Source organism: Pseudomyrmex gracilis, unplaced genomic scaffold, assembly GCF_002006095.1.
Source record: "Pseudomyrmex gracilis isolate BER0280 unplaced genomic scaffold, ASM200609v1 scaffold_253, whole genome shotgun sequence".
Classification (NCBI taxonomy): domain Eukaryota; kingdom Metazoa; phylum Arthropoda; class Insecta; order Hymenoptera; family Formicidae; genus Pseudomyrmex; species Pseudomyrmex gracilis.
In genome coordinates, this window is record NW_018020837.1 from 215,333 (window position 1) to 229,814 (window position 14,482).

General features: G+C 28.5%; 1 protein-coding gene across 1 annotated transcript in view; it reads right to left on the reverse strand.

Annotated features, from left to right (window-relative positions):
• Nucleotides 1-11,842, reverse strand: part of LOC109859273 (protein tipE-like) — a 222,695-nt gene extending 210,853 nt beyond the window's left edge. The window contains exons 1-3 of the mRNA XM_020437364.1: nt 11,795-11,842; nt 11,392-11,616; nt 4,099-4,412 (exon numbers count right to left, since the gene is read on the reverse strand). Coding sequence (XP_020292953.1) covers nt 4,099-4,303 — 205 coding nt within the window. The 5' untranslated portion in view covers nt 4,304-4,412; nt 11,392-11,616; nt 11,795-11,842. The remainder of the gene's footprint in view (nt 1-4,098; nt 4,413-11,391; nt 11,617-11,794) is intronic.
• Nucleotides 11,843-14,482: the final 2,640 nt, after the last annotated feature.

A 14,482-nucleotide genomic window follows, 5' to 3' on the forward strand; every position in this document is an offset into this window, starting at 1 on the left:
GTTGTGCCTTCCAAGATAAGTATTTGCTTAACCGAAATTTTGGGAAACTTCCGCTGAACTGAATCAAACAAATTATTATCTCTGTTAGAACTTCAGTAATCAACAAGCAGAAGACATTTTTTGACATTCGCAGCTTTTAACGTTGGCCAGAAATCATTTTGCAAGAAATCTTTGAATTGTTTTACCATAGTATGAATGGACAGCTTTAGAACACTCGCACAAAAAAGCGATAAGTAAATCTACCAAAATGTTGGCTCAACGCATGCCTATATTCATACCTACATGATATTTCCCATCATTAGTATGTCTGGTGTACTTCACTCACCGCTATATTTGAAAAGCCAGGCGGCCACTGGTCATTTTTTAACTAAATATGTCTGTAGTCCAAACATTCCGGCAAATATTTTAGCTCAAGCCACAGTACTTCTGTAATGATGAGCAAGAACGATTTGGAAGATTTCTTGCAAAATGTTTTCTGGCCAACGTTAAAAGCTGCGAATGTCAAAAAATGTCTTCTTCTTGTTGATTATTGAAGTTCTAACAGAGATAATAATTTGTTTGATTCAGTTCAGCGGAAGTTTCCCAAAATTTCGGTTAAGCAAATACTTATCTTGGAAGGCACAACTAGACTCATCCAGCCGTTGGATGTGTTCTATTTCTGGCTGTACAAATTGTTTGTGCGCCATATTACGGACTGTTTTAAAGTAGACTGTGAGATATGGAAACGCGACAACTATATTAAGTTGCAAGCATTTGTCTATTATCAGTTTCAGGCTTCGATATTTTGTTCATTGATCCAGTACGCATTTTATAAGGCAAGCTACACATCTGATCGTTTTGAATCGTTTACTACGCCTGTGCAATTCTGTTTTGATTACGACAATTTATCCATTTGTATGTATAGCAATTGTGAGGTAACTTCAGAGTTTTGTTATGCACATTGTTGCAACTGATTTTGCTTCAATCGTTGTTTACTTGACAGTTGCCAAAAGTTAAAAATTAACATAATATTTGTCGGATCGTCCACTGGTCTTGCCTTCATTGGTCGAATCGTTCACTGATCTTACCTTTGTTGGCCGGAACGTGTTTCACACCAAGAACTTTGAGCGCTATTTTACGCCTGTTAAAAAACGTTTAACAAAAAATTACCTGGAACAAAATTTCCTTATTTTTTTTTACAAGAATACAAACCTGCAATAAAACAAACTTACAAGTAAAAAAAATTTACATTTAGAAAAAAATCAACCTAAGCCTTATTGAGCTCAATGTGAATTTTAGACTTAAAATTTAAGTAGCTCATCTGACGGCTCTCTTCAAATCCTACAACTTTTGTTTGAAACATTTTTTTCGAAATATTTCTGTGTTTACGATAAAACAACCAAACATGGTCCGGCCCAAGTCGGGACAAAATCCATAAAATTCCAAGATTTGACCATTTAGAATACCTATTTCAAATATGATTTTTCTATTGGTACCGACACTTCTTTTATGTCACTTTTGCAATATCGCTACAGCATGCTCCCTTGTTATTGAAAAATAATCCAAATTTAAAAAAGAAAAAATTGTATTTATCTCACCAGCTACAACCTTTGTTTCAAAAACCAAACTAACGTTTAATTTAAAAACTGACCACCATAATAAAGTCTCAAAAGTGACGCTATCTACAATTAAATTGATAACGTTATCAGTTTTCTTCCTTAATGCCAACTGTAACTTCTGTCTAAAACAGTTTTGGTTTATTTATTTATTTTATTTTTTTTTAATGCGTTGCGACTAAAATATTTAGGAGTTTAACGTAAAATGGAACACTTTGTATAAGTACAAATTATAATATACAGGATGTAGAAAAAGTATCGGTACCATAAAAAGTCTCGAAAACTAGGCATTTTACGAAAGTGGTTTAGTTAAAAGTTATAAGGTTCTAAAGGATCTATTCACTGATTATATTAGTGTGACCTTGAATGGCTTTGTCAAGTTCAGGTCAAGGTCACATCGATTTTTTTAATAGAATTTTTTTTATTGCAGATTCTTATAGTTCAATTCAAGAAGTGTCCAAAACAGTATAATAAAGTTTAGTTTCTTTAAGTATTTTTTGAATTTTGAACGTTGAATATTAGAGTATTGCCGATATCAGCATTATCTATTAACATTATGGTTCATTTTAAATGTTGCTTTATCTAAAAAAAACTATGTTAAATAGAAAGTATTTATTATAATGGTTTTGCAACCAAAACATTATAATAAAGTTTATTGTCATTAAGTATGTTTCGAATTCAGAAGGTTGAATATTAAAGTACTGCCGGTATCTTTTTTACGACGATGATTTTGATCAAAACAAATTTTATGAGCTTATGATGCAGAGAATTGAAAAAACCTTACTTCCTATTCAACATAGTTTTTTTTAGATAAAGCAACATTCGAAATAAATGAAAATATTATAATAGATAATGCTCTTGAATTAAGCTATAAGAATCTGCAAAGTAAAGAAATTTTATTTAAAAAAATCATTGTGACCTTGGTGGCGCTACCCAAGTAATATAATCAGTAAATACATAAACTTCCTTTTAAACCCTACAACTTTTATCTGAAATACTTTTTTATAAAATGCCTAGTTTTCAAGATGTTTTGCAATACCAGTATTTTTTATACACCTTCTATATACAAATAACTTTGGTACACTGTGGTAGGAGAAACTGGGGCACATTGTGGCACGGGGTTAGTTGTCAAACTGCTATTATCTTGCTTAATAATAAATCTTGGAAAATATTCTTCTTTATATTGTAAGTTGCTACTATTGTATTAGTAACGTGTACAAACATTTTTTTATAAAACTTATAGTTTTCGAGATATGTTACCGTTTTGGAACTTTTTCTATACTGTATACGATTGTATATAATCCTATGTATAACATTTCACATATAAATCACATGTGATTATTTAATGTTATCCAAGATATGAACATATATATAACACAATAATTTGTTATAATATATCTAGTAATATCCCTACTCTTAGCCTAACCTAACCTAACCTAGGATCAACGACATGGAGGTGGTAAGAGACTGGTCCCGTGCGTGTGTGTGTGTGAGTTTGGAGTCGGAAAATACTATGGAAGTGACAGACCGTAGGGTCCTTTTTTCTGTTGTGACACACATATACACGCGCGCGCACGCACACGCACACACAAGCACACACGCACACGCTCACGCACGGGACCAGTCTTCTACCACGTCCATGTCGTTGATCCTAGGTTAGGCTAAGAATAAAGATATTACACTAGATATATTATAACAAATTATTGTATTATACATAAGTTCATATCTTGGATAACATTAAATAATCGCATGTGATTATATGTGAAATGTTATACATAGGACTATATACGATCATATACAGTATATAAAAAGTTTCAAAACGGTAACATATCTCAAAAACTATAAGTTTTATAAAAAAATGTTTGAGATAATAGTTTTAAAACATCTATTCATTAGCTTTATCAATTTGATTTTGAGTGATGTCGCCGCGGTCAGAACAAGGTCGTCTGGAATGTTTTAAACGGGACCCTCTATCTTTTATTACGCATTTCTATTTATATTTAACCAAACTCCAAATTTACATAAAATTAGTGCGAGGTCCTTTGCACGATCGTGTTTAACATTAAATAACTTTGTTTGTATAAAGATATATAAAAATAATATATTTTTTCTTAAAGCTAAAGGATGTGACTATGATGTAATGTACCCAATATTACATAATATGTGATGTACAGATTGTTATTTTTAATAATATAATTTGTATGTCACATTTGCATGTGCCCCGGTCTTCTCTATATGTACCGTACGAGTGCCAAAAATCGCCTGTAAGAACGAATGTAAAAATAGATAGATTTATATTGCATGTAAGTGTTGATAATAAACATTTGTATCAACAAACATACAAAAATACAATCATAAATAAACAAAGAAATACAAAAAATATGTTGAAATTACATTATATATAATGCACGAAGAAAAAAGCAGTGTAGGAGAGAAATAGAGAATTTGTACACACAATATACAATGAGAACAAATAATTAAATTAAGAACATCATTTATTCACCTCTTCTGGATTCAACGGTGATAGTGACGCACTCTGCAGGTCGAGTGTCAAATTGCATAAAAATAGTAGTGAAGGCTGGATCGATAACAAACGGAACCAAGAAGAGGAAAGCGAAGAAGCTGAAGGTGCCGAGGAGGATGAAGAACGCGGTTGTGTAAAACAGTAGCTTCTGCAAAAGCGTCTGTGTTTCCTTTTCGTCTGCCATCTCGGAGAACGACAGTCTTAATCTTGTGCTGAAGATTTATAAATGTTGTTCTTGTTCTCGGTATGCTCGCTGCTTATCTTCACGTCAAACGTAGAAAAGAAGGAACAATCTACGAGCAATTCTCGAACGTTTTTTCTTTCATTTATAGTAAAAAATGATGAGGAGAGTTTTCTTTGTGTTTACTCCGAAAGAATCTCGTGAAAAATTGGGAAGATATCTTTGAGATCATTTTCATGTAAACTTTTGAAAAGTGCTAAAGCTAAATACAGTACAGAGACGCAAAACACTTATAGAAACAATTTGTTACGTATTGTGTAATGAGAGCTTTATATTTTGACTGTGCCTTAAGATATACATACACTGCAGTTTAAAAAGTTGGAAATATTACATTTTCCTAGAAGATAATAATAATAATAGCAATAATATTAATAAGAGACACACAGATAATAATAGTAATAAACACACAAAAATAATAATATTAATAATTTCAAAAAAAATATTATGTAAGAAACTTTGCTATATATGTTTTAACTGTTTAATTAATTATTGCTCCAATTTAAGATACTCGCTTATTATAACTTAATAATTATTACAATTAATAGATCAAAAATTTGACTACTTAGCAGTAACAATTTGATGGATGTTAATATAAAATGTCTTTATACTTGATGAAATACATAAATAATAAAATATAATATAATGATAAAATAATAAAAAATAAAGTACTGCTTTTCACTGTTATTATTCACTATTTGTTTATCTTATTATTAACGTTATAATTGCAAGAATGTATTAAGGTTCTTAAAAATGTTTAGAAACTCTTGTAAAACGTTTTTTCCAAAAATTTTGTTAAATATGTTATTTATAAGCAGTGTATTGCACTTAATAATACAATGTAATAAAATATCATTCAAATTTACAAAACAAAGTTTGAAACCAAATTATAAATATATTAAAATATCGAGATTTTATCACATTTTATTAATATGTATAGTTGTTCAAAGAATTAACCTATAGACCGCCGAATGGCATCGCTATTGGGACGCTAATATTATCCCATATCTTAGAAAAGAGTTTTCTTTTGTCTGACTTAATTTGTGAGAAAAAATATTTATAAAATCTAAATATGTTGTTGGATGGTGTAATTTAGCTTTCGAATTTACTGTAATCTGAGATACAAAATTTATTTATACATGATCGGCTTGATAATAACGCTATTTTATTGAAAGACTTTTGCAATTCGACTTCTAAAAAAAAATGTAACTAGCGATATGAAAAACCTCTAAGAATACCATTTTTAAAAAGTTGAAACTTTGATACTTTTCACTACCGTTTTTTTTCCTGCCGGCCTGGCGTCGATCGGAGTCAGATGAAAAACTTAGGATACTCGACGCAATATAATAAATTCAATTTATATACAACTATGGCAGAAAAAATACCATATTTTTAGTAAAAAAATGCCGGCTGTCTAAAGATTAAGGAGGTTTTCTCATGTACATAACAGGCAAAATTTCAAGCATTTTTAAGAAATTTCTTTTATGAAGAATATAAAACACATTCTTTTTACTCTTTTTATATGTTATTATTCGAATCTTATAGTTTAAAAATAAATTGTTTTTATTATAATTTATTGATATATTTATTATACTTTTGCAGTCGAAAGTAGCGCCTTGAAAAAGACGATGAAGGTAAACTTAGCTCACAGTCATCTGAAACAAACAATTCAACAAGATTCTTAGACTGCGTTCGGGAAGCATATTATCTGCGCTATTGCATCATTCTATCTTTATTGCTCATTAGATAAAAAACAAAAAAAGAATGATGTAACAGCGCAAATAGCGACGAATGCAGCCTTAATCTATATGCTTGTCGCTATCGCAGGTAGCAGAATTGATTTTTATAAAAACGAAACAAAATAGCGGTTAATTGAACTTTGAAGCAGAAAATAGCAATTTTTTTGCTTATTAGTAATCGAAAAGTAAAAAATTTTTGTCAAAAATAAGCAATTCTGCTACCTGCAATAGCGACAAGCATACGCATTAAGAATCTTTTTAAATTTTTTGTTTCAGATGACTGTGAACTAAATTCACTTTCACTGCCTTTTTTCAAGACGCCATCTTTGACTGCAAAAAGCATAATCAAAATAATGATAAATTATAACAAAAAATTTACTTTTAAACTATAAAATTTAAATAATAACATAAAAAAATTAAAAAGATTGCGTTTTATATTTTTCATAAAAAAATTCCTTAAAAAGTGCTTAAAATTTTGGTTATTACACGAACAAACTCCTTTAAAAGATTGTACATTAACAAATTGTTACGTTATCAAATTGTTTCTTTTCAAATTTGCCTCTTATTTAAGTTAGTACTTATTAATACAATTGTTTGATTCTAATCACTTGTTCAAAAAATCATTTCAAAAGTGTGAACCAAATGCTGCTTTCATACTTTTTTTATATGATACATATGGTTACATACAAAGAAGTAATAGTTTTTTTCTTAATATAAACTAGATATAATACCTTGTTATAAGTAGAATCATAAAAATAGAGACTTAATATTATTGTAATAGATTTTAGTAACATGTTTTGTTATTGTAATTATGAGTAGTAATGTAATTGTTTTTTATTAGAAGATAATTAATAATATGTTATTTGAAATCTAACAAAATCTAAAGAAAAAAGAGTAGCAACACAAAAATTAAAAACATTATCTAAAACTTTTTACAAATATAATACAAATTTAATTACATAACTTTTTTTTATTTCCGCAAGAAGATAGTTATAGGGATAAATATAAGTGTTTACGTATGTTTGTTAATTTTTTGGCAATCATAAAAATTGGTTTCTTGCAATCATACCAAATGTCACACGTATATACCAAATATGACTCGTATGTTTTCCTTGTTTTTACGATGATATGAAATGCATTTATTTCTTTCTAACATATAGATGACATAAAATATATATACAGGGTGTCCCTTTTGTTTCGGACCGGCTAAATTTCTTGGAAAGAAAAATATGCAGTTTAAAAAAAAATGTTTAAGACAAAAGTTGCAGAGTATAAAGTGACGTACTTAGTAATGGTAGCAGTTTGACTTCGTAACGTCGTCAAGGTCAAATCAGAGTCATATCGACTTTTTTAAATAGAATTTTCTTTTTAAAAAAATAACCGTCCACTAATGTTTCGAATGCTTCGATATGTTGACTACAAGAACGTAAGATAAACAATAGAAAGTTCTATTTTTAAAAATCGATGTGACTTTGATCTAACTTTGACGAAGTTACTCAAAGTCAAACTGTTAACATCACTTTATACTCTGCAACTTTTGTCTCAAACATTTTTCTCAAAACTATATAAGGTAAATGTCATAGTATCCGGACGCTTAAAGAATAGCGGCAAAATATCTACTGATTTAATATGTAAAAGTATATAATTTAATATGTATAAGTACTATAAAATTAAACAATTTTTGTTTTATTACGAATTGATATAATCACTTATTATTGAAAACTGAAACAATTAACTTTTTGAATTACGTTAAATATATTTATTTTAATAAAAATACGAAAATGTGCAAATGTCCCAGTAAGCAAACAACCTAAAAGTGCATGTCCCAGTATTCGAATTATGATATCCTAGTAATCGGACATCTAATATGTACATCAATTCCTATATATTATTCAAGGAAATGTATTAATATTTTTATGTAAAATATTGTTTTCTGTTATACCTAAAAATTTATTAAATTTGTGGTACTAGAAAACACTTATTCATAAAAACATATCTTATTCGTATTAATATTGATATGACGCTTGCCTACTAGTCATTCCATTCTCCACAGCTCCTACAGCTTTCTTTACGTCATCTTGTGTATATTTATTGTTTTTTTACCATGCTTGATTTGTAAAAACAATAAAGATATAATTGATTTAATTACATGAATCTGAAAATGTTGAGGTTAAGTATAAAGTTTTATACATTTCATTGTATATATACTTACTTGATTGTAAGAAATGCACACTATTATTATTTAGTATGCAAAACAATTCTATTTTTGACAAAAATAATTATTTTTATTATAAAAAATGCTTGTCTACGCTCAATATTTTTATATACAAACTCGCTTGGCAACTAGCACAACGCAGTCATCTACTGGTACATTGAGGAAATTGTTGTACGAGTAGTTGAACTTATAATTTGATATAGTAAAAAATATTAATTTTCTTGCAAGTTTGAGCATTTTATTAAAATTTAAATGTATGTATTATTGTATTAATGCATTATTGTAACATATAAATAACAAATATGTAAAATATTTTCTTAACATAAATAATTTATTTTCTTAAATTCGCGAGATTTCTTAGCAAAAGCTTAAAAAATTCTTCAAAATCTGTTAGATGTGACACATGTTACAAAATGATAATTTATAATTAATAGTTTTCAATGTTATATAATCATTATTTCACTTTATGTTAATAAATTTTTATGCTTTACGATAATAATATATTTGGGTTTAATTATATTAAAAATTAGGATAAAAATAAATAAAACTTGCGTTATTGTCCGGATACTGGGACATGTTGATGCTGGAAAATTTACTTTACTTTCCGAAAAATTTAGCCGGTCCAAAACATATGGGACACCCTGTGTATGCATACACACACACGCGCGTCCACAGTGTTGTAATTATCAAGAAAAGTAAGATAGAATACAGATTATTTGTATATAGTACTATAGTAATATAATATTATTTTATTTATGCCATATATTTTTATATTAGGATTCCTATAATATATATTATAGAAATACTTACAAAAAATTGTAATAAAACAATAATTTTTTAAAAACTTTTTGGTTGCCAGCAAATAAGTTTTGTTATTTAATAACATAAAATTTATTTAATAACATAAAACTTTGGTGATAAATAAAACTCTTAAAAGTTCTTTTGCAATTACATAATGTACATGAAGTACATATTATATTTTCAAAACAACTAAATTTTTATTAAATCTAGAGAATAAAATATAGAATTTGTTTTTTCACACAATCTTAGAGACACTGTGCATGTATAGTGAGAAAAATAGAACATACATTGTTTTACTTAAATATCTTAAATATTAAAATAACTTAAATATTTAATACATGCGAAATTTTCACAATATACTAGATTACAAAAAGGTGTTAATTAAATATTACGTTTTATCTATTTGTTTTCTAATTGTTTTCTAATCTTTCTGTAGAATTAACAGCTTTTGAGACAATGTGACGCAATTTTTTCTCGATTTTGTTATAAACAAACTAGACAAACACTATCTATTTTGTTATATTAATCGATTTTCATTAAAAGTTTTTAGCATATTATATAAAGCAACTACTTTGCTTTATCACAGATTTCTATATTTTTTTTGCTTTCGCTTTTTACTTTATCTAATGTTTATTAAGTTTTATTTAGTATGAAAAACAAAACAGCAAAATATATGCTTACATTGTAAGAGTACATCTTACAAATATCAAGACACAAATCAATTCAAAAAATACTTGTAAAAATTTATAAGTATAGTTCGTTACATGTATATATATATATATATATGTACACGCTTAGTTTCCGCACAAACATCCTGCGAATGGCTCGTATCGGCCTTACATATTTCTGTTGACAATTTCACGAGCGTTAAATCTTTTAAATCTTTATCAAGACACAAAATTATCTACACATTGTTATATTAATAGATTAATAACAGATATTATGTTATTGACAAGCAAAACTGTTTTAAAGAAAAACAAAATGGTTAATAAAAGTAATAACTGTTCATGATAGACTTAGAGATTTAATTGAGTTCAAAATTTAAAATATGTACTTCATATAATCTTGAGACACATTTATGTCCTTCAAAAATTAAAAAAAAAATTAAATAAAACTATATATATTTTACATAATGTAAAGTGTGATCTAATTATGAAAAAATGATATATTCATATATTATGATATATACTTTGTTATGTATTTAAAGAAAACACAAGTTTAAGAATGTATGTACATACACATAATTTTACGACTTTGAATATTACAACTGAATATTATTCTCTCTCTCTCTCTCTCTCTCTCTCTCTCTCTCTCTCTCTCTCTCTCTCTCTCTCTCTCCATACTTCGGCTGTATCAAAATTTCACGGACACTCATATATATATATATATATATATATACGTAGTGATTAATCTTTATATTAAACGATATATTAAATGTATATATTTTTCTACTAATAAATNTCTCTCTCTCTCTCTCTCTCTCTCTCTCTCTCTCTCTCTCTCTCTCTCTCTTTCTCATACACACACACACACACGTACACGCACGCACGCGCGCGCGCGCGCGCGCATGTCATATCGATTTGTCGTTATCAGTATATCCAAAAAAATTTGTTAGAAGAGTATAATTATAAAAATATACATATATGATAAAACGTACTGGTTACGAAATAGAAGTTTCCTATGAAGTATTAACTCTACTAAAAAACATTTAATTGCTTTGTGATTTTTTACTTCTGTTTTATATACAGAAAATGTCTTTCATAAGCAGCTTTCAGTGTATAGCTTTTTTCTTAAGATTTGAAAAACACTTTTTCATGTAGAACTACTATTTCCTTAAAAAATAACCTTTACATTTTAATTATACACAATTATATATTAAATAATAAAAATAGTCATAATATAAAAATATAATAAAAACCAACAAATTTATAAGTAATAAAATTGATAAAACTCACAAATTAATTTCAAGTTTTATTATCCCAGATACCTGAATGCTCTTTTTCATTGCAATCAAGAAGAACTTCTAAGAATTTACAGGTATAAGAATAAAATAATTTTTGCTTAAGCATTTATTTGAAAAGATTTGCTTGTAAAAGCTTTAAACCTTCAAATACTTTTTGCGATGTTTTTTATTTTGTGTTTTCTATTTTAAAGTTCTTTAGCACTGTTAAATCATAAACAGTTCAATTTCAACACAGAAATTCGATCGGAGTAATTACACAGAAAGAGCTCAACCTTTTCTCCTATTTCTTTGATATACACCGGTATGTGAACAGTACCTTTCATGTAGAAAATGCAAATGTGTATCCAATCTGGACTATTTTTTTCTGCTGTATATTCTCTTTATTCACATCTTTTACTTTTTTATGTTCCTTGTTTTTCTATTCTGCTACTAATCTTTTTAACTTTTTCACATTACTAAAATACACTATGTCACATTACTGTTCACAATATACATTTATCTTCACAATATGCGTCTACCGCGCCACTTTCGTCACGGCACCCTGTCAAGAATGAATAACTAAGTAAATGCGAAAGAATAAAAGAAGAAAGCGGAATGATGGAAAGGGAAAAAGATGTAATCAAGGAAACGATATCTTGTCCTCGTAGATCACAATGAAATTCACATAGCAGTACTTTAGCGACGTCCTTTTAGTACAATTTCTATAACCTCCTACGCACTGAAATCGAATCTGCGCATGCGACGTCGGCTTTAGCCGCGATCGCCGACGAATGCTGAACAACTGTAATCGACGGAGCTTTCGTGGACGAGCTTATTTTCCAGCAACACCAGCGCCAACTATAGTATCTTGTGGCATCGATCGCCGCTTGACGATGACGTTTATAGACATGTGTATGTGTTACACTAGGGTAAGGCCCGGAGTTTACCCATGTAACAAACAGGCAGTAAAGACACAGCGGAAACATAAAAAATTAGCGTCTTTTCTATTTCTCCAGTCCACGTTCATATATTACAAGCTACAAAACCATCTTACTTTAATAATAGATTGATGTCTAATATTGGGCAATATCTGTTCAAATGGTTTAATAATCACTTTATAAATAACGTATTTTTATCTATTATATTTTTATTATTAAAAAATTAGTGTTAAATAAATTCTCTTAAACTTATATTAAAAAATAATAAAAGGAAATATAAAGGAAATATAGTTGTCGTCAGAAAAGACATGATTGTCTTTATCCCAATATGCATAGTTCAAACGATGTACATAAAATAGATGAAATATAAATGTTCTTAATGTGTTCTCAGTTGTTTTAATTTTTTAATTATTTTTTAGTGCAAAAACTTTGTTTTAATTCTTTTATTTATATTTTTTTTATACATATTCCGGAATACCTATACATACTTTTTTTTCTCTTTTAGATAGATATATGTATATTTTAACTAACCTAAATACATATTCACAGTTGTATTGTTTCATACACTTATTGTTGAACAAATTGTATTTATTACTAAGTTTTATTCAAGAGTAAATTGTAAAATGCTTTAAATATTTAAATTTTATTTAATAGTAAAAATTTTATACAAAATTCATTTTTAATATTAAAAGTTTTAATATAGATATTAAAATTTTAATATTAATATTACTTTTAATATTAATTTTTTCTATTTAATAGTAATCTTTGACAACAGCATCAAGAAAACAGTGAAAAAAAAATAAAACGGCCCGGAAGGCCGGAGATTCCAGGTTCGACTCCTGGCTGAGGAGTATTTTTTTGCAATATTTTAAAATTAGTTCGAGAGGTATTCGGGGTCTTTCATACATGAGATGCAAGTATAGCATACTGTATGATTTTAAGAATTGAAATTCCAATTCAAAAAACACGTGTAAAAAATTTACATGTGACATATATGTATACATATATATAAGAGAACATTTCAGCATAACATTCTGCAAAGTGGCTCGTATGACCTTATTCATTTCTTAGTTAAAAAAATAAAAGTTTTAGTTAAAATTGATTTTTTTGGTATCAATCTTTCTGATAATCGAATTACTTATTGGAAATCAAATTGTTTGGTGGAAACAATAGAGAAAGCGAATTCAAAAATATAAAATTATATGTGCTTTAAAAAGATATAAAAAATGCAAAATTGCTATATAAAATATTTTATTATTACTGAAGTGAAATTTAGAGAAATGAAAAAATGCGCGCGACTCAAAGATAATATTTTGCAACAGATTTTATTGGACTTAGAGGTTAAAAGCTGCGCTTTACTACACAGAGAGAACAGTTTCTTTAAATTTAATAATCCGATTTGTTTAACTCATATTTGTTGCATTCAAACAACATAATTTTATCTCAAACAATTTTGTTGAATGAAAATTATATTGTTACGTTAAAATAAATCAAGTTATTTGACGGAAACAATTAAAATGTTTGAAATAATTTATTCCAACAAAATAATATTTTAAAACCATGAAATATATAAGGCCTTACGAGCCGTTCCCAGGATGTTAAGCGGAAACTGTACGTGTATATATATATACAGGGTGTCCCAGAATTGCCGTACAATCTCTTGTAGGCAGGTAGAAGAAATAAAACTGAGTCGAAAAATCCTGAACCATTTTTTTTATTATTTATAATAAAGGAGTAATTATTGAGTAAATCAGGCCAATCAGCGCCGACCTTTAGCCAGGCGCACATCAGTGAACTGCGCGGAGTGCTCACACACACCAGGCGCGTGGCTCACTGACGTGCGCCTGGCTAAAGGTCGGCGCTGATTGGCCTGATTTAATCAATAATTTACTCCTTTATTATAAATAATAGGAAAAAATGGTTCAGGACTTTTCGACTCAGTTTTATTCCTTCTACCTGCCTACGAGAGATTGTACGGCAATTCTGTGACACCCTGTATATACACATATATATACACACACACACACACACACATATATATATATATATATATATATATATATATATATACACGTATACATGTAACGAGTTCAACTTGAAAATTTTTACAAGTGAGTATTTTTTTAATTGAAATCCCAATTGGCTGGCTGGAAATTAGCGTTAACAACAGTATCAGACCATCTTCGATATATGTATGAATATTGCGAGACTAACTCCAAGTGCCTCGGTGGCCTAACAGGGAATGCGATGGCACGGAAAGCCGGAGATTCTAGGTTCAACTTCTGGCCGAAGAGCTTTTTTCGCAATATTTTAAAATTAGTTAGGGGGGTATCCGGGGTTTCTCATATGTGAGATATGCAAATCCAGCATCCCGTATGAATTTAAGAATTGAGATTTCAATTCAAAAAATACTCACTTGTAAAAATTTACAAGTTGAACTCGTTACATGTGTATATATATATATACATATATATATATATAATATACATA